This window comes from Cervus elaphus, chromosome 21 (genome assembly GCF_910594005.1).
Source record: "Cervus elaphus chromosome 21, mCerEla1.1, whole genome shotgun sequence".
Taxonomy (NCBI): Eukaryota; Metazoa; Chordata; class Mammalia; order Artiodactyla; family Cervidae; genus Cervus; species Cervus elaphus.
Window position 1 is genome coordinate 31,252,519 of NC_057835.1, and position 23,591 is coordinate 31,276,109.

Sequence of the window (23,591 nt, forward strand, 5' to 3'; positions counted from 1 at the left end):
GAAAGTCTCAGTTGTGTCTGACTCTGTGACCCCATGGACTGTAGCCTGCCAGGCTCTTCTGTCCATGGAATTCTCAAGGCAAGAATACTGAAGTGGGTAGCTGTTTTCCCTTTTCCAGGGTATCTTCCCAAGCCAGGGATCAAACCTGAGGTCTCCTGCATTGCAGGTGGATTCTTTACCATCTGAGCCACCAAGGAAGCCCAAAGAGAATATATTTGCCTCTAAATTAAATGGCTTAATAGCCAAACATGGAAATTAGATAAAATAAGTAATACAGAATGCAGTGGTATTTTGTTTACCTTTAGAGGACTTTTGTCTTTGTTAGTTGACTTTTTCAAACACAATACTCAAATCTAATTTTCATGATTTGTATAGTTGTTTTGGCTGCCTCTCGCCTGGTTCTTGATACGACCTCCTTATTTGTTGTTGTTTATTTATGACCTTTTATTTGTGCTTTGATTTCAAATCACTGTAAATCCATTTTAAGTTATCAGAGAATAAGTATCAATAAGCAGAGAAACAGGGTGTCTTCATAAAGAGTGCAGATTTTCTAATGACTGGTGTTAATTTGGCTTCCCTTTCATTGTGTATTTTCTGTACTATAAAAAAGAATGCTATTCATGTGTCTTCTGACAGAAAAGAAAATGGGGTTTTCTGTTTGAAAAGTTCACTTTAAAGGTATTTGTGATTCGTGATGGCTTTAAAATCGGGTTGCTTTTCACGATGAATTGCCTGCAGCTGCTCTTCAGGATTTTGTGTTCTTTTCTGAGCACATCCATCCTGTTTGGATACAAAACCTCACATATTTACATCACTGATGGGCCAATAAGTAAAATGCTGCATTTTGGGGGGAAGGTTCTTGGGAACTATTTACAGTCAGGAGCAGAGAAGCAGGGGGTTGAAAACACGGTGCCGCTTCTTACCTTGCTCTGATTATTTTGAGTTTTAGCCATTCCTGACCTCCCCCCTTTTGCGAGTGCAGGGGTTGGTGACAAATCACTTGATGATCAGGAAATACCCATGATATGAATGTGGTTCTGGTGTGGTTGTCTTGAGGTATTTGCTCGTTTCTCTTTCTCCTCCACATCTTATTGAAGGTGAATCTAAACCAAGGTAAATTCAGCTTCCTGGGTAGAGGACATTTCTTTATGTCCAAGGAAATTAAAGTTATTCAGGCATACACCTGCCACATAACTTAAAAAAAAAAAGATACCTAGGGTACCATTTTCTTTTCAAACCTGCTGTTTCTAGTGCCGGCAGGATGGTTGATCAGTGGGTCATTTTCTCAGAATTACTATTTTATCAAAGTTAATGTAGAAGAATGCTTCAAATGTATTAAGATCCATGTCCAAACACAGCAGGTGGGATTATAAAATTTCTAGATATAAAGCATAATAAATATTATTTGTACATGATAATGACATTGTTGACATTCACTGGACTATGTGAAATTCATCTGTCTCATCATAAAGAGTATAAGTGTATACTTTAGTATATTTTAGAATTGCTTAAAAATATAATTGTATCTAATGCAATATAATAAACTGTGACATGTCTAAAATTGTCATTACCCTATAATTTTTATCTGTGTATTTAGAAAGGATTATACCTAATTGAATAGTACTTTCCTGTAGCTCAGATGGAGAAGGAAATGGCAATCCACTCCAGTATTCTTGCCTAGAGAATCCCGTGGACAGAGGAGCCTGGTGGGCTGCCATCTATGGGGTCGCACAGAGTCGGACATGACTGAAGCGACTTAGCAGCAGCAGCAGCAGCAAAAGCTCAAACAGTAAAGAATCTGCCTGCAATGCAGGAGACCAGGGTTCGATCCCTGGGTTGGGAAGTTCCTCTGGAGAAGGGAATGACAATCCACTCCAGTATTCTTGCCTGGAGAATTCCATGGACAGAGAAGCCTGGTGGGCTACAGTTCATGGGGTCACAAAGAGTCAGACACGACTGAGCAACACACACACATACCTAATTGAAGATGAATTTTCATGTAAATATATTGTCTCAATAAAATGTCATTCAAAGGAACTGTGAAACTCCAGTGTTAGATTGGGAACTAAAGTAGAAAAATAAGTAAGCTCATTTTGAAAAAGTAGTTATCATCATTAATGTAAATAAGTCAAAAGTCAATAAATAAGCTTCATTTTGAAAAAGTGGCTAGTATTATAACCAAAGACAATCTAAAGAAAGGAAAGAAAAAAAAAGATTTGATAATTCATATTTTACATAGGAAGGTAGAAATGGGAGTAGTTTTTCTTATTTTTGTTTGTTTCTTTTCCCAAACATTAATAGTACTGGCATTGAAGCCTAGAGTTACTGTTCTAAGTATGTTATAACTAAGCCAGTCATTTTACTAAAAATAGTGATAGGTTAATATTAGAAAATATGATATCATAAAATATTTACTACTATAGAAAAGGATTTCAGGAATATATCTCACACACTCCAGAAAGGCTTAAAAATCTATTTATAGTTGAAGTCCTGATTTTCAAAGTAATTTTAGTATGTTTTCTGAGAGACGTTGCATAAAGCAGTACATGAAATGGGTGTCACAATCTGATAACAGTATCCATAAGTACAATTGAAATTGATTTGCAGCCTTCTCCAACTGTGAAGCCAACATTAGTGTAGTCTGATGGTGCACAGGTTATATACTCATGGACTCTTTGCTTTGTTGCAGCTCTCAGCATTAGAGAGGCAGATCTTCGACTTCCTTGGCTTCCAGTGGGCACCCATTCTTGGCAATTTTCTACATATAATCGTCGTCATATTGGGTTTGTTTGGGACCATTCAATACAGACCTCGATATATTGTGGTGGTAAGTCTTATTTTTAACTTGTCTTTTCATATAAACACTGCAAAACTGTTAGGAGAAGAAGAAAATTATTTCAGTTGTTCTTTCTGATGTAGTATGGCTTGGCTGTATTGGCCTTCATTACTGAGATGATTATCTGTGGGGAAGAAGGCTCAGTGAATGTTTACAACGAAAGCAAACAATGTGACTATGAGTGTGAGATGCATAGTGTAACTGAAATCAAGATTCACAAGGAAATTTAAGATGAGTTTCAATAGAGGAGGACCTGTGGTCTTGATGTTAGATGGTATGTAATTGTGTATTAACTATCATTTCAATCACGTGTGTCACTAACACTAAAAAGCAAACTTCCTAGCCATAACTATTTACTAACTGATAAAAGCTATTTAGTTTTAACTGATGTAATAAATGCATGTGCATTCATGAAGTGAAGTGAAAGTCGCTCAGTCATGTCTGACTCTTTGCAACCCCACGGACTACACAGTCCATGGAATTCTCCAGGCCAGAATACTGGAGTGGTAGCTGTTCCCGTTTCCAGGGGACCTTCCCAACCCAAGGATCAAACCCAGGTTTCCTGCATTGCAGGCAGATTCTTTACCATCTGAGACACCTTTATTTCATACTTATCCCCTAATTTTTGGTGTACTATATATTACTAAATATTTCTCAACTTTGTGAAGATAAATTTGAGACAAACCCATGCTCCAAACTATCACATACATGGTCAGCATACCCTCCATTGTAGGAAAATTTAATAAGGAATATTCTGTGCTCCACATTTGACTGAAAGTTATCTCCAGTAATTTGTTCTCTTTTCTAGAGGGGAATATTTTAGGCTACATATATGTATAAGAAGGTTGTGAGAAATACCAAGAAATGTAAGAAATTATAATGAGGAGTAACACACTCTAAAATGCTCACTGAACCTGAATAAATATACAGTGTTCAGTAGAATTAGTGAATATTTTCTTGCAATGCAAGTGATTGCATCACTAGAAGAAAAGAATCTGCCTGCCAATGCAGGAGACACAAGAGACATGGGTTCTATCCCTGGGTCAGAAAAATACCCGGGAGGAAGAAATGGCAATCCATTCCAGTATTCTTGCCTAGGAGATCCCATGGACAGAGGAGCCTGGCGGGCTATAGTCCAAAGGGTCACAGAGAGTCAGACATGACTGAAAGCACATGTACTCTGTACACAGGGAAATATCCCTACTATGTCATCATAAATCTTCCACCAGAGTTACTGTTCAGAATGGCAGTGAAGAATATTAGGCTCATATTCAATGGTCTCAGATTTAAATCCCCTTGGACATGAATACTAAACTCCAAAAACTGTTAGAACAATGAGTGAGCAAGAAACAGATCTTTTTGAAAAAATAAGTGTAACATACTGTGTATACTACTATATCTAATTGATACACATGTGAATGAATTAATGAATGGTCTTCTTGGTAATTGAAAAACAAGCTAGGGAAGTGAAAAGTAATTTATATTATAGACTAATTGCTCAATGAGAAAAAAAATATACCGGGAGACTTCTACAGTTCATTTCAATTAAAAAATCCTTAAATATCCTCATAAAACTATGCAATATCCTGGAAGCCACATAGACCAAAATAAATGGTTTTTCATCTTTATAGGCATTGTCTAATTAAATTAGGATTTAAAGTGTGTGTACTGAACATAAGCAAAGTAGGATAGATAAATAGTTGATAGATTATATAAAGATGACGAGTAAATAGATGGATAAATAATTATGCAGAGTAATTTTTTCTTTACTTTGAGAAGTTATGTCTTCTATACTGCAGGTATATCTATGTGACTCTCTGAGTTTGTAGGCATACTCTGTGATGACCAAAAGATATTTGGTAAAAATGGAATGTATCTCTTTCTTTAAAATTCTAGTTTCAATTGCATAAATAAGTTTGTTGTTGTTCAGTCACTAAATTGTGACTTACTCTTTGCAACCCCATGAACTCTAGCCCACTAGGCTCCTCTGTCCATGAGATTTCCAGGCAAGAATACTGGAATGGGTTACAATTTCTTCCTCCAGGTGATCTTCTGGGACCAGGGATCAAACCTGTGTCTCCATTAGCAGGCAGATTCTTTACCACTGAGCCACCAGGGAAGCCCTAAAAAGAAATTAATCCTCATCAAAAAGACGACAAGGAGGATAGCCAGTCTCTTATACCACATGTTGTCCTAATACTTTCTACCTCAGCAAAATTCCTTTGTATGTGTTATTAGTGCCACTAGAAATCCTTCCTTTTTACCTTATGTACAGATTTGGGTCTCAGGTGCACACTGAGGTATGAAGTTTCCATCTCAAAGCAATCCAAAATTCAACCATACAAATATTCTTTGTTCTCAACAGGCCAATGTATTAGAATAAAGGAACTTACAATATTACTTTTAAAAATCCTGATGTCTATATAATGCATGACACATTAATAGCAAAATAAAAAGGAAATCATTTCAAAAAAATAACTGGTTACAAAATACATATGAATGAAGTAAATTTTTGATAAATTGGTGAATTGATCATTTGATAAAATAGAAAATTTGGGGAAGTGTTAACTTGCAAATTAACCTGTAGTCCTTTTCCTAAAATATTTTTCAATGAAGCTTATCATTTGATGCCTAAGCACCCCAGCTCTGGAGTCATATGATGCCTAAACACTCCTGCTTTTGCCAGAGTGCCTGTCCCAAGTCTGACACTAACTACATGATCAAATGATTACCTCTCTACTTTGGTCTTAGTGTGATGACTGAATGACTTAATCTATGTAAAGTGCTTAGAAAGGAACAATAGAAAGCATCTCAGTAATAACTGTTGCTATTGTTAGGAATTTCAGAGCTGGCAGTTGGAATCTATAGTACTCAGCCTGATCATTTTATCTTTGAGTGTTCAGAAGTGACATCAATAGTATAGCTTGTGATGGATCAGAATACAGTTCGATCATGAAGTTTGTGCTTTGACTTTAAATAGATTTGCTTCAATATTCATTTTCTGTAACTCTGAGTTGATTTACTTTTCTAAAAGAATACTTGGGGTGTAGGTTTGCAGTCCTAATAATTAAGAACTATGTGGTTTTGCAGTTAATTGGGTTCATTTTCTTACTTTAGTCCTGCTTTACTCTATGTCCTCCCCTCAACCTTTGTCCCTAGATTTGTTCTCATGACTTAGTGGTCTGCACTGCTCTTTTACTCAATCATCTCCATAATTAGACTTATGTAGAATGAAAAATGTCCGATACCAGATGCCATCTTATTAGTAGCATCTTTAAAAATTTGTTGTGGTTTTATGACTTTATCAGTTTGCAAAAAGTGTACATTGAGGATGTAGGTTAGATATTTTAAGTATTCACAAGAATATTTTGTGGGTCAGAAAAGTGCATTTCAATGCATTTGGTGCATTTTTAGGAAAACATCTACTACCCTCTCACACTGGAAGGCTCTTTAACAGAAAATATCAGCAGATCAACAGTATCTGCAAATACCAAAAGCCTCAATGTATATTTTAACTGATGTTAACTTTTTGGCGTATTTTCCTACTCCTCTACAGTTCTAGTGATTTTGGAGCCTTAACTCATTATTATAAATGTATTACTCTTTAAAAATCATAAATGATAAAGATAAAAAATGTAAATTGAATTTTAGAAAAAATTTAAAAGCTTCTGATAAGGTTTCTAGTAAGGAGATGGCTGTTTTATAGTGTTTAAAATTCATGAGTCTATTATTTGGCAGAACATAGAAGAAACTAGTATTAATAAATTATTTTAATACTTAGCTTAATATTAACAATAAGTTATTTCACCATTTATCATGATTTAACAGTAGAAAGCAATAATTGAATTAGTATGTCTATTTAAGAATTCAAAGTTTTTTTTTTTCCCAAAGATTTTTGTAGTAAAATAAAATTAGTGAGCAACCCATTGTATTTGGTGTATTCATTGTGCTGCTGTGGCAAATTCCTTCCTCATTTAAGCTGTCCTATGTGTCAGTTTTCCAGATCTTAGTGTCTTTGTCTGCTTGAGAAAGTGACTGGATGCAGAAAGAGAAAAACAAGTATCATATATCAATGCATGTATATGAAATCTAGAAGAATGGTACAGATGAACCTGTATACAGGGCAGGGATAAAGATGCAGATGTAGAGAACAGGCTTGTGGACACAGTGGGGGAAGAAGCGGGCGGGACAAAGTGGGAGAGTGGCGTTGACATATATGCACGCCCGTGTGTAAACAGCTCGTGCGGAGTTGCTGTGTAACGCAGGGAGCTCAGCGCAGTGCTCTATGGCGACCTAGAAGGGGAGGATGGGGGGTGAGAGGGAGGGAGGCTTTAGAGGGAGGGGATATGTGTACTTACAGCGGATTCACGTTGTTGTGCAGCAGAAACCAGCACAACATTGTAAAGCAAGTATCCTCCAATTAAAAATAAAAAATTAAAAAAAGAGAAAGAAAGTGACTGGATGAATTGAACCCTAAGACCATCTCCTTTGATGAGTCTTGATCTGAGGTTATCTTAATTCCATCTGACTAATACTCTTGAGAAAGACATTTCCTAATACATGATACATTCATAAACCCAATTAATCAATAAGACTGGCATGTTTAGAGAGTTTGGGGATGTAATTGGAAGGTATTTTCCCATTATGGAAATATGTTGCTTATTTGCTCATCCTTAATCGTAGTTATTAATTTCTATGCTTTTAAAAAATATTTTACATGCTCATGTTATAGCCTATCGTTATATTAGGGGCATATGTTCCATTCAGTAAAATAGTCCAACAGTTGAAAGTTGGTTAATTTTACTCCACATATCCATTTTCCCACATGATTCTCATTCAGTGATATGGAAGTGAAGGGTTTTGACTAATATTCCTAAAACCGTGATGATTTAAAATTATAACTAAAAGCTAGCTAGCTGATTAGATGGGCTTCCCTGGTCCCTGAGGTGGTAAAGAATCTGCCTGCAATGAGGGAGACCCAGGTTTGATCCCTGGATTGGGAAGATCCCCTAGAGGAGGGAATGGCAACCCACTCCAGTATTCTTGCCTAGAGAATCCCATGAACAGAAGATCCTGGTGGGCTACAGTCCATGGGGTCACAAAAAGTTGAACACGACAGACTAGCTGACTAGATAGCCCACAGAAAATTTGCATACTTGTATCCCTTGGAAAAGTTAGTACTCAGAAAACCAAAATGAAGTCAGCACTTGGATTTCACTTGCATCTGCAAGCCAGCAAAGCACTTTCAAAATAAATCTAGTTTTATTGACATCTACTGAAAGCAGTAGAAACTATTGGATTTTTAATTTCTAGAAATCTTAGGGGACCCCATAAGGAGCACTCTTTTCTGAGCATGCCCTGTTTCATCCCAGAAGACAGATTTATTGACATTTTTATTATCGACTTATTGAATATACATTCCCTTCATCTCCACATTTTTCTTCTTTTTCTCCCCCCTCCCCACCCTTTCTTTCCAGTATACGGTATGGACTGCCCTCTGGGTCACCTGGAATGTGTTCATTATCTGCTTCTATTTGGAAGTAGGTGGGCTCTCTAAGGTAAGTTCATGATGGTTTTAAAGTACACTTTTAAAAAGAGTACACTAATAAATAATCTAAGTAACATTACAAATGGAATACTAATATATATACATCTATACAGTGTACATATATTACAAATGGAATACTAAATATATTTAACAATCTAAATAACATTAAAAATGGAATACTAATATATATGCACATATACAGTAACTTAAGCAGCACTACAAATGGAATACTAAGTATGTATAGTAATCAGAGCAACATTACAAATGGCATACTAATAAATATGCACATAAACAGTAACCTAAGCAGCATTACAAATGGAATACTAAGTATATATAGTAATCAAAACAATGTTACAAATGGCATACTATTCAAAAAAGAGTTTGGATATCATTCAGAAAAGAATGACCTTGGGAGCATGTTAATAACAGTGAAACTCCAAAACAATAGTCTTATAAGTTAGTTTGCTAAGCTGCAGTGGGACTCAGCTTCAAGCCTCTCATCCCAGTGACCACAAATGCCAAATGTTAAGTGAAAAAATGGCTTTAAACATTCTTGTGTTTAAAGTGGGGAAAGGGATTGACCAAAACGTAAATGTAACAGATATGAATAGCAAGTTGCCATCTTTGCTTGAATATTGATTCTGAGAAAGAAGTTTGACAGAGAAGGAAATGCTCATTATATTTAAAGGGAGCGTATGTTTGCTAACAACTATGTACATCAGTGTGGTGACTCCTCTGTGAATCCTGATCAGAGTTGTCTTTATGCAACATGAAACAAATGTTATTTCTGTCTGTCTAGAACTCATGTCAGCAAAGCACACAATTTTCATTTTGACTCTTGCAGAACCCTCTTTTGATTACCACCCAAATGGAAGAGCACCTTAGGTTAAACTTCTCGTTATGTTTCTTAAGTATTTTTCTCATAAACTAGTGCGGTTGTCATTTGAAATCATAGAGAAGAAATTTAACAGTATAATTACAAAAAGAATAAGAAAGTTTTAACCTATTTTTCTAGGTTTCTTGTTTTCAACTATCTTTGTGCCAACTTATTCTGTTGTTGCATAATAATGTCAGATTTTCTTTAAGTAGCATTTGTGGTTTAGATCTTAAAAACATTTGCTTTGACCAGCACAGAAGCTTTTAGAATTGTTAGGCTCCACTGAAGTCCATAGGGTAATAAAGAATTTTTGATGTAGCTAAGCAGCAAAGATCCCTGAAGGGTTTTCTCTAGAACCTTCAGAGTTGATTGTTCTACACTATAATAATTTTATAATTAGAACTTGTCATCATTTTCTCACATTGGCAAATGTATTCAGGAACCAGAAATTACATTCCTAAAACTGAGTTACATAGAAATGCACCAACATCTACCTTTAGTATTTGTGCTATTAATTGCATTTCACCACTAATTTCTAAGACAGAAAAAAGGACTTAAATCAGTGCTCAGTTATCATCTGTAACATGCAGATTATAAAGTAATTTTAAAATGCAAATATTATGAATAAAATAATTGTTAATAATAAGTTAAGCATAGCATTTTTCAACCCATAACATTGTCTGTTTCTTGATTTGAATGGTCATTTTAAATCATGTTTTTATTTCACTGGATGGAAATCATATTTTATTTTCTTCTCTGTTAACTGGTTTGGAATAAATTAGACCAGAAGAAATTTGTTCTATGGAATTGGCATCATAGTGTGTTGAAAAAGACTATATGTCAAATCATAAGCCTTTCATTCAAATCTTGTCTATAGCACTTTTAAACCATGGGCCCTTAGGCAAATTGTTGAGTCCCAAAAGTCTCTGTGAAATATAAAAACAGGACCAGCATCACCAGTAATGATAGTAATCAGTGCCTGTTTGGTGTTTAGCATTGTTACCAAATATGGTAACTCAGGTAAGCTTCAAATGTGATGTGATTTTTAAAAATTTTTTTAAATTAAAATAATAGGATCAGTGATTTGTCCCACAAAAGTTGATTTCCCTCTACTGCCCAAGATGACCTTTGTGAACTGTTTCCTGTAACTGGTTTTCTAACATCAATGTGAATGATGTGAATGTGAATTTCACATGAATTTCAATATGAATCCTTGAAAAACATGAAGGGTTTTCCCCCTCATTTCTTTGGGTTCAGAGTTAACAAGTGGGTATAAGGTCCCAGTTACTCATTTTATGACCCATGCAAATGCCATTAAGCAGCCCACCAAGTATTCTAGATCATTAAAAAGATAGACGATTCCAAAAGGCCCAAAGGTTTTTTGTTGATCTCTATTTCCTGTTTCAAAGGCTGGTAATTGCTCCCTGGCTAGCCACAGGTGAATCTCAATTCCAGTCTGTTGGGAATCTATTCTGAAAACTAGAGTAGCATTGAGGACCCTTGATAAACCCAGGCACCTCTGCCATTTTCCCAGGTTGTACCCCATTTCATAAAATAATCCTTGTTCACATGTGCATCTTTATATACTAACTCTCCAGAGTCCTCCCTCTCCTTCTAGTTCATGAAGTCATTTCTTGGAATTATATACTTGGGTAGATTAATAAAAGCCTCACTCTACTTTGATTTTTGCACAAAATATCCATTGTAAAGTGGTGAATCTTTCTCCAAACACCAGATTCAGCTTAATTCCCACAACATCTTAATGGATTTGGGTGTTATTCCAATGACAGGCACTACTGAACCATTCTTGTAAACTAATAGTGTACTTGCTGACCATGAGTGATCATACCTCTGGCCTCTTATGGGGACTCTTGATCACAACCTTCAGATTTTCCTTTTGCTTCACATCATGCTTTTGTCCCTGTGGTCCTGAGGGTCTTCCTGGGCATTCTCCATGAATTCTAGAACTTGAAGGAAATGGGTTTACTGTTTTAGGAAATGTGTGCCTGTATGGTGAGATTGGGGATGACTGTGGGTGGGTGACCAAAAGTGCCTGTACTTTGATACTGGAATCTCGGTTTCCTTTTCTGCAAAATGAGGAAAAAACCACAGCATTATTTTTATTGTTGTTGTTGTTTAGTTGCTACGTCGTGTCTGACTCTTTGCGACCCCATGGGCTGCAGCATGCCAGGTTGTTGAAATTGTTTGTAATTCATACAAAGAACTTAGGATCTTGGAATATTGTGAGGTTTCAGTAAAAAGTGGTTCTTATAATTGCCATCAACATCATCATCTTTATTATTAGTGAGAAATTAACAGACATCTTGATCCTCATTCTGCAAACCTGTGGGACATATATTTATTACTATGCAAGAGCTGTAAAAGGGGAATATGTAGGATTGAGTGACTTGTTTAAAAAGTATGTAACAGTCCCTTGTGCTAGGACCTCAGATCTGCATATTAACTTCACAGCTGTAATACGATTAATTAAACCCTTTCCTTCAACATGTAAATAGCATTTTTGAAATACTTCTGCAGCTAGATTCTGCTACTGTCTCTCCTGCTCCCCCGGGAGGAGCTTTATGCGTCTTTGGAGTCTCCAAGGCAGTTTTTCATGCTGTACTTTAAGATCACCAAGGGTACAATTAATAAGTTATTGCTGCTTCTTTGGAAGTCGCAAGACTTGAAATCATATTTTTCTTCCTAGGCATCCATTCAGAATGCAAATATGAAAGCCCATCTCATTTGTTACATTTAAAGATACTGAAAGATAAACTATATTTGTTGTATTTGTTTTTAATCCCTCCAAAATTAATCTGATGCCTTAAGACATCTTTTCCATTACTCCAAATTGTAGAAACTTTAGGTTAGTATTTCTTCTAACTGGCGTTTCCTGGAAAATGCATGAAATTTACTCGTTACTGATCCTAGAGAATTTTCAGTGTTACATTTCCTAGAATTCTGATTGTGAGCTACTGTGCATGAGCATAATTTAGATGTAAAAAATGAATATGAGGAAATTCTCTGAAGACTTTTATTAACCATGAGCTTTGATCAAGAGTCTCCTAAAATTTAGGAAGAAACCTGAAAGGGAAACAGATGAACCCTCCCGATAGCTCCTCCGTACCTGTGTTCACGTTGCCTTCGCATAAAAGAAAAACTAGCTATATTTGTTTCTCTATATTCTGTCTCAACAGCTGCATGTTTTCCATAGTACCTGATCTGTGGATATTTTGATTCTTAAAGAAATTTAAGCCATTTCTCAAAATGGCAATAATAGCACTTTCTTGTCCTCTTTTGACTTAAATCATCACCATTCACTCACAAGGGTTCTCTTCTCTCGTGAGATTCTTCAGTCGAATATTTCACCTGAGGAGTCTGGCAGGGTCAATGACATTATCCTTCTTTTTCAAGGTTCATTCTTATTACCCAGCCTGAATTGTTCCTCTATACTTACCGAGAAAAATCTCTCTCTTCATCAAGATTCATTTTCCTTCAAGGATGAATTCTTCCACTAACTTTGGTTTGGTCAGGCACATTCAAGTAGGAAACTTTTAGACAATTCAGAGTTCCATGTCGAAGTTATTGCATAGGAAACAGAACTGTCTCTCCCCTTCAGCTGCGTACAGCGCCTCCATTATTTTTAATAAGCATTCTAAGTATTTTTATGTCTCTAAAGAATTCTTTTTCTGTGGGCAGTTTCAAACAAAATCAGTGGTACATAGTATATGTGCATGCAGGCTCAGTCACGCAGTCATGTCTGACTCTGCCACCCCATGGACTATGTACCTTGACGGAATCCTCTGTCCATGGAATTTCCCAGGCAAGAATACTGGAATGGGTTGCCATGTCCTCCACCAGGGGATCTTCCCAACCCAGGGATCAAACTTGCATCTCCTACATCTCCTACATTGGCAAATAGATTCTTTACCACTGAGACAGCTGCGAAGCCCCTAAAGACGTAGTATATGTCTTTCTTTAAATAAATACAACTTACTGAATCTAGTAATAAGTATTAAACTTGCATTTATCCTTTCCTTTGAATTTCTTCCTCCTTGAACATTTTTCAAAAAGAATCTTGAAATGTGATGTTTATGGAGGACTGAAGCTAGGATACAAAATATCTTTATTTGAGAATAATATTATATCAGCAAATGATATAGGAATAGCATCCAAGAAACATGGCAAAACTATACCTATATTTGAAACTATAAGAATGATATTTTACTGTTTCATGAGATGAATAGCATATCTATACCAATAAGAATCTTTGAAAAATGCATAAACTTTCTGTTTACTAGAATAACAAACTATTTCAGGTTCTGAACTAATATATTGGTATATATTTATCATGATGTCCTGAAAGAGTATTTTTGTTTATAATATTGATGCAGAAAGGGGCGATTGAGGTGGTGGTGAACATCTATCCAGTTATTAAAAATTTATAAAGGAAGAACCATCCCAATCTGCTTCTGGGCATTAAATCAAAATGAAGCCCCCAAACTTGTAAATGTTTATTTTTTGTTTCCTATACAGTCCTTTCCCTAAGTGATGCAATTATTTTATATTTTTTAAAAAACTAGCAAGGCAGTGTAAATATAGTTATGCATTTCATATTCCAACGGACTTAAACTATACTTTTTCCCTTGGTCTGGGTCTAAATAAACATTACTTCTGAAAACAACATCTTTGGCGTTCTTTGTGTGGTAAGATAATTGCTTCCCCCGTAGCTTCTTTTCCACAGTAAAGAAAATTATAAGCACGTCTAAACTCAGTATTGTATTTTCATAGATTTCATCAAGTACAAACATTCTGAAACCCTTTGCTCAAAAAATCCAATTTGCCGCTATGTTATAGTCCAATGACGAATAGAAACCACAATAACTAAGTCATTGCTGCAGCCTGGGCGGTGTTTGGAGTTTTTAACCACAAGTTTGTGTGATAACCTTGTACCCTTCTGTAGAAGTTCAAATATTTTTGTCAAAAGAGCAGATGGATGTATTATTTGATCAAGAGCAGCTCTATTTACTGCTGCAAAGTAAGAGTTACTGAACAAAGCCTATGCAAATATAATTGAATAACTGGGCTATTATCTCAACTCAGTGGATTATAGTCATGAAATGGCTGTGCTTCTTTGAATAAGCCATCTCCCAGCTGTTCTGTCTCTTACCCTATTCCCATTCCTCATTACGTTGGGTAACAGATTCTGTATACAAGTCTGGTCATGGATAATTAGTCTCCTGTCTGGTTCAAACCTGTTCTCCCCTCAGTGAAGCTAGCATGCCTGAGGCCTTGGTCACTCTCTTCCCTTCCCTTGACTCGACCCCTCAGGGAGAAAAGAGAGGACATAGTCAGCTTCCACAGCCAACCCTGAGCTGATGGTGAGGTTTGCAGAGATCCTGACCTCCTGCCAGCCTTAGTCTATTCCAGTCACTGGTCATGGCCACCGCTGATGTGACGGTCTCCACATGGGCTAATTCTTCCCTGGGTGCATGCTAAGTCGCTTCAATTGCATCCAACTCTATGCGATCCTTTGGGCTGTAGTCCACCAGGTTCCTCTGTCCATGGGATTTTCCAGGCAAGAATACTGGAGTGGGTTGCCATTTCCTCCTCCAGAGGATCTACCCAACCCAGGGATCAAACTCGGGTCTCCTGCCTTGCAAGCAGATTCTTTACTGTCTGAGTCACCAGGAAAGCCCCACGTCAATTATATCAGGTACCATACTCACAGGCTCTAAGAATTAGGACATAAACTTCTTTGAGGGCCCCTATTCTGCTACAGGAGAGGAGCCAGCCATCTTAGACCATGAGGTAACCTTAGGGATATCAGCCATGCATGAGAATAATTGCATACAAAGAAAAAAGGAGCCTCTGACCCTAACTCCATGGAGATTTTATATTAGCCCTGAATTTCCCACACAGATTTCTTTCAGATTAGAAAATGTGTTTAAGCCACTTTGGGAGGACTTGAAATATGCAGGTAAAAATAAAATACCCAACCAATCATGTATGATTGTACAGACAGTTTTACTAAGCATTTACTTGGTCCGAAGCCCTGTGCCAGGCACTAAGGCTCCATCCTATTTCTGCCTCATAAAATATTCTATATCATAGGAAAGACATTAAATGAGTAATAGCAAGAAAATGTAACCAGTATTAGGATAATGAATTGGAAAGGACTCTGATACCATTGAACAAGGAACACAGTATCACCAGGATCAGGTAGGGTTTCCTAAGGAAGATGGGATGAGGATTGTACACCCTCAGGAAAGAACAAGTGCCATGCTGACCTTCACAGACACAAATGCTGTGATTGACCTACCATTGGAGAGAAAAGTGCTTTGAGCTGCTATTTGTTTTCAACTTCCTATAATGAATTTTGTCAGTCTGCCCACCTCCATCCTGTACCCTTTTCCCAGACTCTCCTCTGGCCAGCATATATTGGAGAGAGAACTCCATAGGGTTATATGAATCAGAGCCAAGGTCACTCCCTTAGAAGGTGGTCATGTAAGGACCACAAGGGAGCTTTCGGGTTATAGATTCTGACTACCAGTGGCCTGAAAATGATCTGTTTAGGCACAGCTGGGAGAAAATGCCAGAATGCTGGGTCTCCTTTTGAGATGGTCTGGAGTTAATTTTCCTGAGCATCAACAGACAAAATGAATGAATGGTTCACAGACTGTAGCATATGTACTGCGTGTTTAGCTTCTTAGTCATATTCGATTCTTTTTTGCCCTTTAGACTGTAGCCCACCAGGCTCCTCAATCCATGGGATTCTCCAGACAAGAATACTGGAGTCGGTTGCCATTTCCTACTCCAGGGGATCTTCCTGACTCAGGGATCGAACAAGAGTCTCCTGTGTCTCCTGCATTGCCTGTAGATTCTTTACCCACTGAGCCATCAGGGAAGCCCTAAATAGACAAATATGATCCTCAAATATGAGGCTATTTCCTTGCACAACTGCACTGTTTAACTTAGAGCCAGTCAGTGATTCAAAAAGTATTTCAAAGAAGGACAAACATGCTTCCAGCAAAATCCTCTGTGTGCCGCCAAAAGAAAAATGGCATTGAGTTAAAGAGTCCTTTCAGAACAAGCACTCTATCCCCACACTCATTTTAGCAACCAAAATTCAATTTGGTCAAGATGTCTGGAGAGTTGATTTGACCCTGTTTCTAGAACAAAAATGCAATGGCTTGATGGCATCATTTCTGCATGGACCATCTGTGTTTTAGTTTGCACATATAGTTCATCATTTTGCACTTGTCCTTAATTGTAGAATTAATAGAGAAAACACTTCCTCTGTGTATTTGAATTATCAGGGGCATTAAGGCTATTTTAAGTATTAGTGTGCGACAAGGCTCTGTCCTGCTTCGAGGCAGCAGAGAACAGCAGAAGCACTGATTGTGTAGTAAGCTGCCCTCACCCTTAAGTGAGATCCTGAGACAAAGGATAGTTGTTATTTCCTACATGCAATTAATTTTATATGCCCAGAATATGGTGTGTGTTTCACTTTAGTATAAAAGGCATGCAGGCTACTGGTCCCTGAAATCAATGGCAGTCAGAAGAGCCTAGACATTGGGTGATCTGATGAATAATTTAAGACTGATTTGTTAACTGTGCAGAAGTGAAGTTAGCCATGCAGGGAGACACATTGTCAATTGCCAGCAATTTACTATGTTTTTGAAAACCGCAGGCAGCAATTTACAGAAAAGATTAGGCCAGTTACTGTACACGTGTGACATTTCCTTGATTTAAGATGTCAATCTGGAAAGCTGTTCACTGACAACTGGAGTTTTGGAATGAGGTTATAAAGTTTATGAAGAACTGCTTTTACCTGAGAGCCTCTGTATTTCTGTCCTGGGGGACCCCTGAATGCACACCTCCTGCTGGGATTAACCGTGCATATGCAAATGAGCGCTCTCAGAAAGGGCGTTGCATCTGCCCTGGGACCATTAAGCATCTTTGCATCACCCAGTGATGCACTTGTCCCTGAGAAAGCATGGTGATGGGCTTTGTTTCTCAGAGGAGGAAGTCATTGGCCATATACTTCCTTAGTCCTGTGCCATCTCGGGGTGTGATCACTTTCATCCTGCATCGGAAGTTTACTTTGCTATTCTTCATAAGAAGCTGATTAAAGGGAAATCCCATTTTTATTAGTGTAATTTCTTTCCACTTCTTTTCCCTTTTGGGATTGAGTCAGCAATGATGATTTCTTCATATTTGAATTTGTAAAAAAGTAAAATGAACGAAGCCTTAGCACTTGATGTAATTTGATACCATTAAGTATCCTGGGGGTGACTTCTATAGGAAGAATATGCATCAAGTATAGCATCTCATAATTGAAATATGACAAAGTATAGCCTAGGATTGATCATTTTTGGAACTCTATCCCAAAAATGGACTTTTGTTATACTTTTAAATTTATTCCCAGTATTTATGTTATCAACTTCTCCAAGAATTCCTAGCAAGCTTAAATGTTGCAAATCGGGGCTATAATCATAATTCCTCTTTTGAAATCATAGATGCCAATAGTAACTATATTTTTAAATTAATTTAGTTTACCAGACAAGAGACAAGTTGAGTCTCTATGTGTGTCTTTGTTAGTAATGAAATCAGTCTGAAAACTAAGACAAATACCTTCTTTCCTCTGCTTTAAACTTTTTCTCTATTTGCCTCTCTGATGAGATTTATAAACTTCTTTACAAATGAATGGAAGCTTTTGTGTTTTCTTTAATCATGTCCCGCATGTTTTTCCCAAAAGGAGAAAACAAGATGACCTTTTGATAAACTAATTTTTATCAGATATATCAGATATTAAAAGCAAAATATAGAATTCTAGAAATTTATCATTTTGACTCATTGAAAAGACCCTGATGCTGGCAAAGATTGAGGGCAGGAGGAGAAGGGGGCGACAGAGGATGAGATGGTTGGATGATATCATCCACTCAATACACATGAGTTTGAGCAAACTCCGGGAGATGGTAAAGGACAGGAAAGCCTGGCGTGCTGCAGTCCATGGGGTTGCAGTGAGTTGGACACAACTGAGCGACTGAACAACAACAAATATTATTATTTGTTTTTTCATTTTAACAGTTTTTAATAAAAGCTGTAGACAAGATGACTTTATTCCTGCATCTTCTCAATTGTTTCTTCCTTATATTTGCCCTTTTCCTTTGCTACTTGGCGAGATTTGGCTTTACGTTCGAGGATCTTTTTGCAGTCTTTGTCCAGTTTCAGTCTGGTGATAACCACCTTGCTGGGGTGAATGCCCACATGGACAGTTGTGCCATTGGCCTTCTCCCGCTGCACTCGTTCATGTAGATGCCGTATTTCTTCCTGTAAGCCTGGGCTACTTTGCCAATTTGCTGCCCTTTGTAGTGCCCTCGTACAACCTGAACTTCATCATCCTTTCAGATGGGCATGGATCGAACGTTGTACGTCTGTCTTAGCTCTTTAGAAAGAGGAGAAGACAGAATTTTCCTGCGAATGTGGGAAGGCGCATTGAAATGCCTTTTTCGATTCTTGCTTCGGTCAGAAGTCACAAAGGGATTGAACTTCATTTTGGCTGCTGGTACTTCAGGGATGGCCACAGAAGGGAAGAGCAACAACAAATATTAGTATTAAGCCACAACTCTGGCTTTACCCAGAGAGATTTTTTCTTAATTTAAAAAAAATCAATAAAATTAAAGTTCACATGAACGGGCAACTTCTAAAATATTACATTAAAGACTAACACAGCTCTTCCTTGACTCAGCAGACCTACTGTCTTGACACATAAGGCAATAGAAAAACACTCCTGGCAAACAGATGTAAGCTTTTAATTACTTACGCTGTCTTGGCCTTGGGTGACTATTTAAATCACAGTTTCCTTGTTCATTCTTTGTCTATGGTATTTTAGTAGTGTGTGTGTGTGTGTGTGTGTGTGTGTGTGTGCACGCATGCTCAGTTGCTGCAGTTATGTCCAACTCTTTGCAACCCATGGTTTGCAGTCTTTGTAGCCTGCTAGACTCCTCTGTCCATATATATATATGTGTGTGTGTCCATATATATATATATATATAATATATATATATATGTATATACACACTTTCAGAAGGGGGAAATATTGGCTTATTAAGAGATAGCTGTGTTGTAGCCAATAAAATCAAGGTTTTATCTGTTTGACTAAAGATTAGATTGGAGTATAATAATGGTAGCAGCTAACAGAATGCCTTGAATGTAGAAGGCTATCACCATTGTTGAAAGACATCAGGGCATGAATGTCCAAGGTTTAAATCAAGATGGGTTTACTCACTAAGGCCCCTTGCCGCTTGGATCTGACTGTAATGATTTTGACTTGATCTATTACCTTACCTTTAGAAACCCCCTACTTTATGTTTCACTAAATCATCAAAAGCCTCATGTACATTATGAACACCAGAGAGGTGGTTTATTATGACTTTGCATTTATTTTGTGTTTTCCTTCAAGTAGCTAAAGGGGTTTTACAAAACATGACATCAGTCATCAAAACACTTTGTCAGTCATGTAAGGTGGGAAATAATGCTGGTGTAAATGTGCCAGAGGCATAATTCTTACTGGAAAATGTTCATTTTCTACATGTTTTTCAAGAGATAATCTTTTAAAGGAATTTTCTTTAAAAGAAGCTCCAATTGTCTTAAGTATTTTCTTTTCTCTGCATTGGAGTCAGACATTTTAATGCAACAAATTCATTGAGCATCTTCTCTGTGCCAGGTATTATTGTAGGTGCTGAGAATACAACTGGGGGATGAAAAGGACATGCTCTCATGGAGCTTTTATTGTAGTGAAAGAGACATAATATATAACCAAATAAATCCATGATGTGATATCCTGTGTTAAGTGCTATCAAGAGGGGGAAAAAAAAGGCAGAATAAGGGAATAGAGGGTGACTTCATGGGAAGATGGAATTAAGAGGCCCAAGTGGCAGACAGGAGCTGGCCATGCCAAGATACAGGAAAATGTGTGTGTGTGTGGAGAGCTAAGTAGGGGTGAGATCCTGTAGGAACGTCATGGGCCATGGTAAGGATTTGGATCTATCCTCAATGTAATGGGAACCCAATAGAAGTTTGAGCGAAGGAGAATGACAGGATCAACTTTGGTGTGGCTGTCATGTAGGAAACAAGAATAGAAGCAGGAGGACCCATAGACAGATGGTTCTGGTGATCTAGGTAAGAAATAAAGGTGGCTTGGATTAGAGTGGTGGCAGTGGCCGAGGAGATAGTCCAGTATGTCCCCTGCATACAGAGGAGTTCCGCTTCCAGAGCATGCTTGTGAGTCCAATTTAGATGGGGAAAAATGGAAACAGTGACAGACTTTGTTTTCTTGGGCTCCAGAATCACTGTGGACAGTGACTGCAGCTATGAAATTAAAAGATGCTTGCTTCTTGGAAGAAAAGCTATGACAAATCAAGACAGCATATTACAAAGCAGAGACATCACTTTGCCGACAAAGGTCCATCTCGTCAAAGCTGTGGTTTTTCCAGTAGTCATGTATGGATGTGAGAGTTGGGCCATAAAGAAAGCTTAGTGCAGAAAAATCGGTGCTTTTGAACTGTGGTGCTGGAGAAGACTTGAGAGTCCCTTAGACAGCAAGGAGATCATACCAGTCAGTCCTAAAGGAAACCAACTCTGAATATTCATTGAGAGAACTGATGCTGAAGCTGAAGCTCCAATACTTGGGCCACATGATTCGAAGAGTCAACTCATTGGAAAGACCCTGATGCTGGGAAAGATGGAGGGTAGGAGGGGAACGGGGCGACAGAGGATGAGATGGTTGGATGGCATCACTGGCTCAATGGATGTGAGTTTGAGCAAACTCTGGGAGATGGTGAAGGACAGGGAAGCCTGGCGTGCTGCAGTCCATGGGGTCTCAAAGAGTCATACACAACTGAAGTGATTTAGCATGCACACAGGCTCCACCCCAGAGGGAGTGGGGTTGAAAGTTCCAACCTTCTAATTGTGTGGTTGCTTCCTTCAGCAACCAGCTCTCTCCCTGAAGCTATCTAGGACTTTTGTCTCCTAAGAGTAACCTCTTTAACTTAAACTCAGGTAAGATCGAAAGGGGCTCCTTGTGAACAACAAAAGACACTCTTATCTCAGGAAATCCTAAAGGTTTTAGAATCTCTGTTTGAATAAAAATAAATGAAAAATAAATAAATAGAATCTCTGTTCCAGGAACTGACAAATACCAAGTATATATATTTTTTATTATATACCACACTTTTTAATTACCATCCCACTGAGAAAAGAACTTTCGAAGGACCCTGACACTAGGTGCTAGGGTTCATCCAGAATGAGAAAGACAGTACAGAGGGCAGAAACCAGGGGAAAAGAAACAAAGGAAGCAAGGGTTTGAGGGTTTTCTGGGTTACCAGGCAAGTTCCCAGAGGGTGCTTATTTCACCCTGCCATCAGTCTTCCAAAGGAAGTGGTCTTTCCCCTTAAGTGATAAGAAAATGCAAGGTTTAGAGAAGATAAATAATTTATTCCTGGTCAGACAACTGATGTCTGGCAAATATAGTTTTTAATCCAAGGCTGCCATCTCCGAGACTAAGATCACATCCATTATACAAGACATACACATCTGGTGTATAAAAAGAATCACAAAATGGAAGAAAACAAAGAAAAACTGGGGCAAACGTGTTACTATTCACACCTTCCTTCTCCACCACTGAGGAGTGTTCCTACGGAAGCAGCCTGAAAGCCTGAGACATGGGAGATTTATGAAGAAACAAAACTCTGTCCAAAGAGCTGACACCAGACTGTGTGTGTTAAGTAGCTTCAGTTGCGTCTGACTCTTTGCGACCCCATGGACTGTAGCCCACCCCCTTGGGCTCCTCTGTCCATGGGATTCTCCAGGCAAGAATACTGGAATGGGTTGCCTTTCCCTTCTCCAGAGGATCTTCCCCATGCAGGGATCGAACCTGGGTCTTCTGCGTTGCAGGCAGATTCTTTCCCTGCTGAGTCACCAGGGAAGCCCATATCTCATTGATTAGCCTCATCCTCAGGCCTGCCAAGGAGCCTTTGCGATAGACAAGAGCTCCAGCCATGTCACCAAGTTTAGTCCTGCCTGGCGCCCCCTTCATCCCGTTCTGAAGACCAGGGTATCACGTCTCTGAGAAGTTAAGTCTGTGAACACACACTATATTCGTGGCTAAAGGGAGAATCAAATGTAGAATGTCAGACCCATATCCATGAACGTTGTCAGGGGTGTGAGTCACGTGTGGAATTGGAAGCATTGAAATGACCTCTTGGAATCCAGAAGCTGCTTGAGCGGTCAACCCAGCTGTGAGCAAGGCGAGGAGGATGTAGCTAAGAACTGAGTCAGGTAAGAGCTACTGTTCCATCCAGCTGTCTCTGAAAACAGGCATCGTTATTGTGATTGCCCCACTTCCAGTGTAGAATTGATTGTGGTGGCTTGTCTTTTTTAGATTTTTTCCACTTATTTATTTTTATTTTATTCAGTATTTTTCCCACTTATTTATCTTGCATCACTTTTCCCTTCATTAGAAAAAAGGCAAGCAATAAACTAGATACGCTACACTTTTTTTCTACAGTAGGGCTGTTGAATTAATAAAGGTTCTGTATGTGTGTGTTGCTATACTGTGTGTGCATGCTCAATTGTGTCTGACTCTTTGCCACCTCTTGGACTGTAGCCCACCAGGCTCCTCTGTCCCTGGGATTTCCCAGGCAAGAATACCAGAGTGTGTGGCCATTTCCTACTCTAGGGGATCTTCCCCGCTCAGAGATAGAACCCTTGTCTCCTACATTGGCAGGTGGATTCTTTACCACTTGAGCCACCTGGGAAGCCCCAAATAAGCATTCTGATTTGGTTCTAATGTTGCTTGTTAGACCTCAGGCTCCAACTTGGAGAAACCCTATACTGAGTTGGCAGGAAACTGTAACCAGTGATCTCATGAGAAGAGGATGCAGTGGACAGCTGTTGTGCTGCCATCAGATAGATGCAAATAGTTATCTACATTAGCTGAACTCAACTTGGCAATTCCTGCACTGAGTCACTTATATTTTCAAGGAATGGAAACATTCAAGCCTGGAACAGCTGATACATACAGGCAAAACATATTGAAAATACATACCAGTGTTTTTAAGGGTCTTTCTAACTGTTGACAAATGGGTAAAAGTGTTACTGAACCAGGTCTGGCTGCTTGCCACTTAAAAAAAATCAATACTGGCAAAAGTTGGTAGAAAGAAAAACTGCTTTTAATCAGAATGCCGGTCGTCTGGGGGGGTGGGGGTGGGGAGACAGTGGACTCAGTGTTCGGCCATGAAAGTTCTCAAGGGAAGAAAGGAAGT

The 23,591-nt window shown here is 38.3% G+C and overlaps 1 protein-coding gene and 1 pseudogene across 3 annotated transcripts in view; one reads left to right on the top strand and one right to left on the bottom strand.

Moving 5' to 3' along the window:
- Window positions 1–23,591, top strand: part of NKAIN3 (sodium/potassium transporting ATPase interacting 3) — a 513,013-nt gene that overhangs the window by 269,575 nt on the left and 219,847 nt on the right. For all 3 annotated transcript variants that reach the window (XM_043880325.1, XM_043880326.1, XM_043880327.1), the window contains exons 2-3: window positions 2,690–2,827; window positions 8,314–8,394. In XM_043880325.1, coding sequence (XP_043736260.1) covers window positions 2,690–2,827; window positions 8,314–8,394 — 219 coding nt within the window. The remainder of the gene's footprint in view (window positions 1–2,689; window positions 2,828–8,313; window positions 8,395–23,591) is intronic.
- Window positions 18,338–18,827, bottom strand: LOC122679536 (annotated as a pseudogene).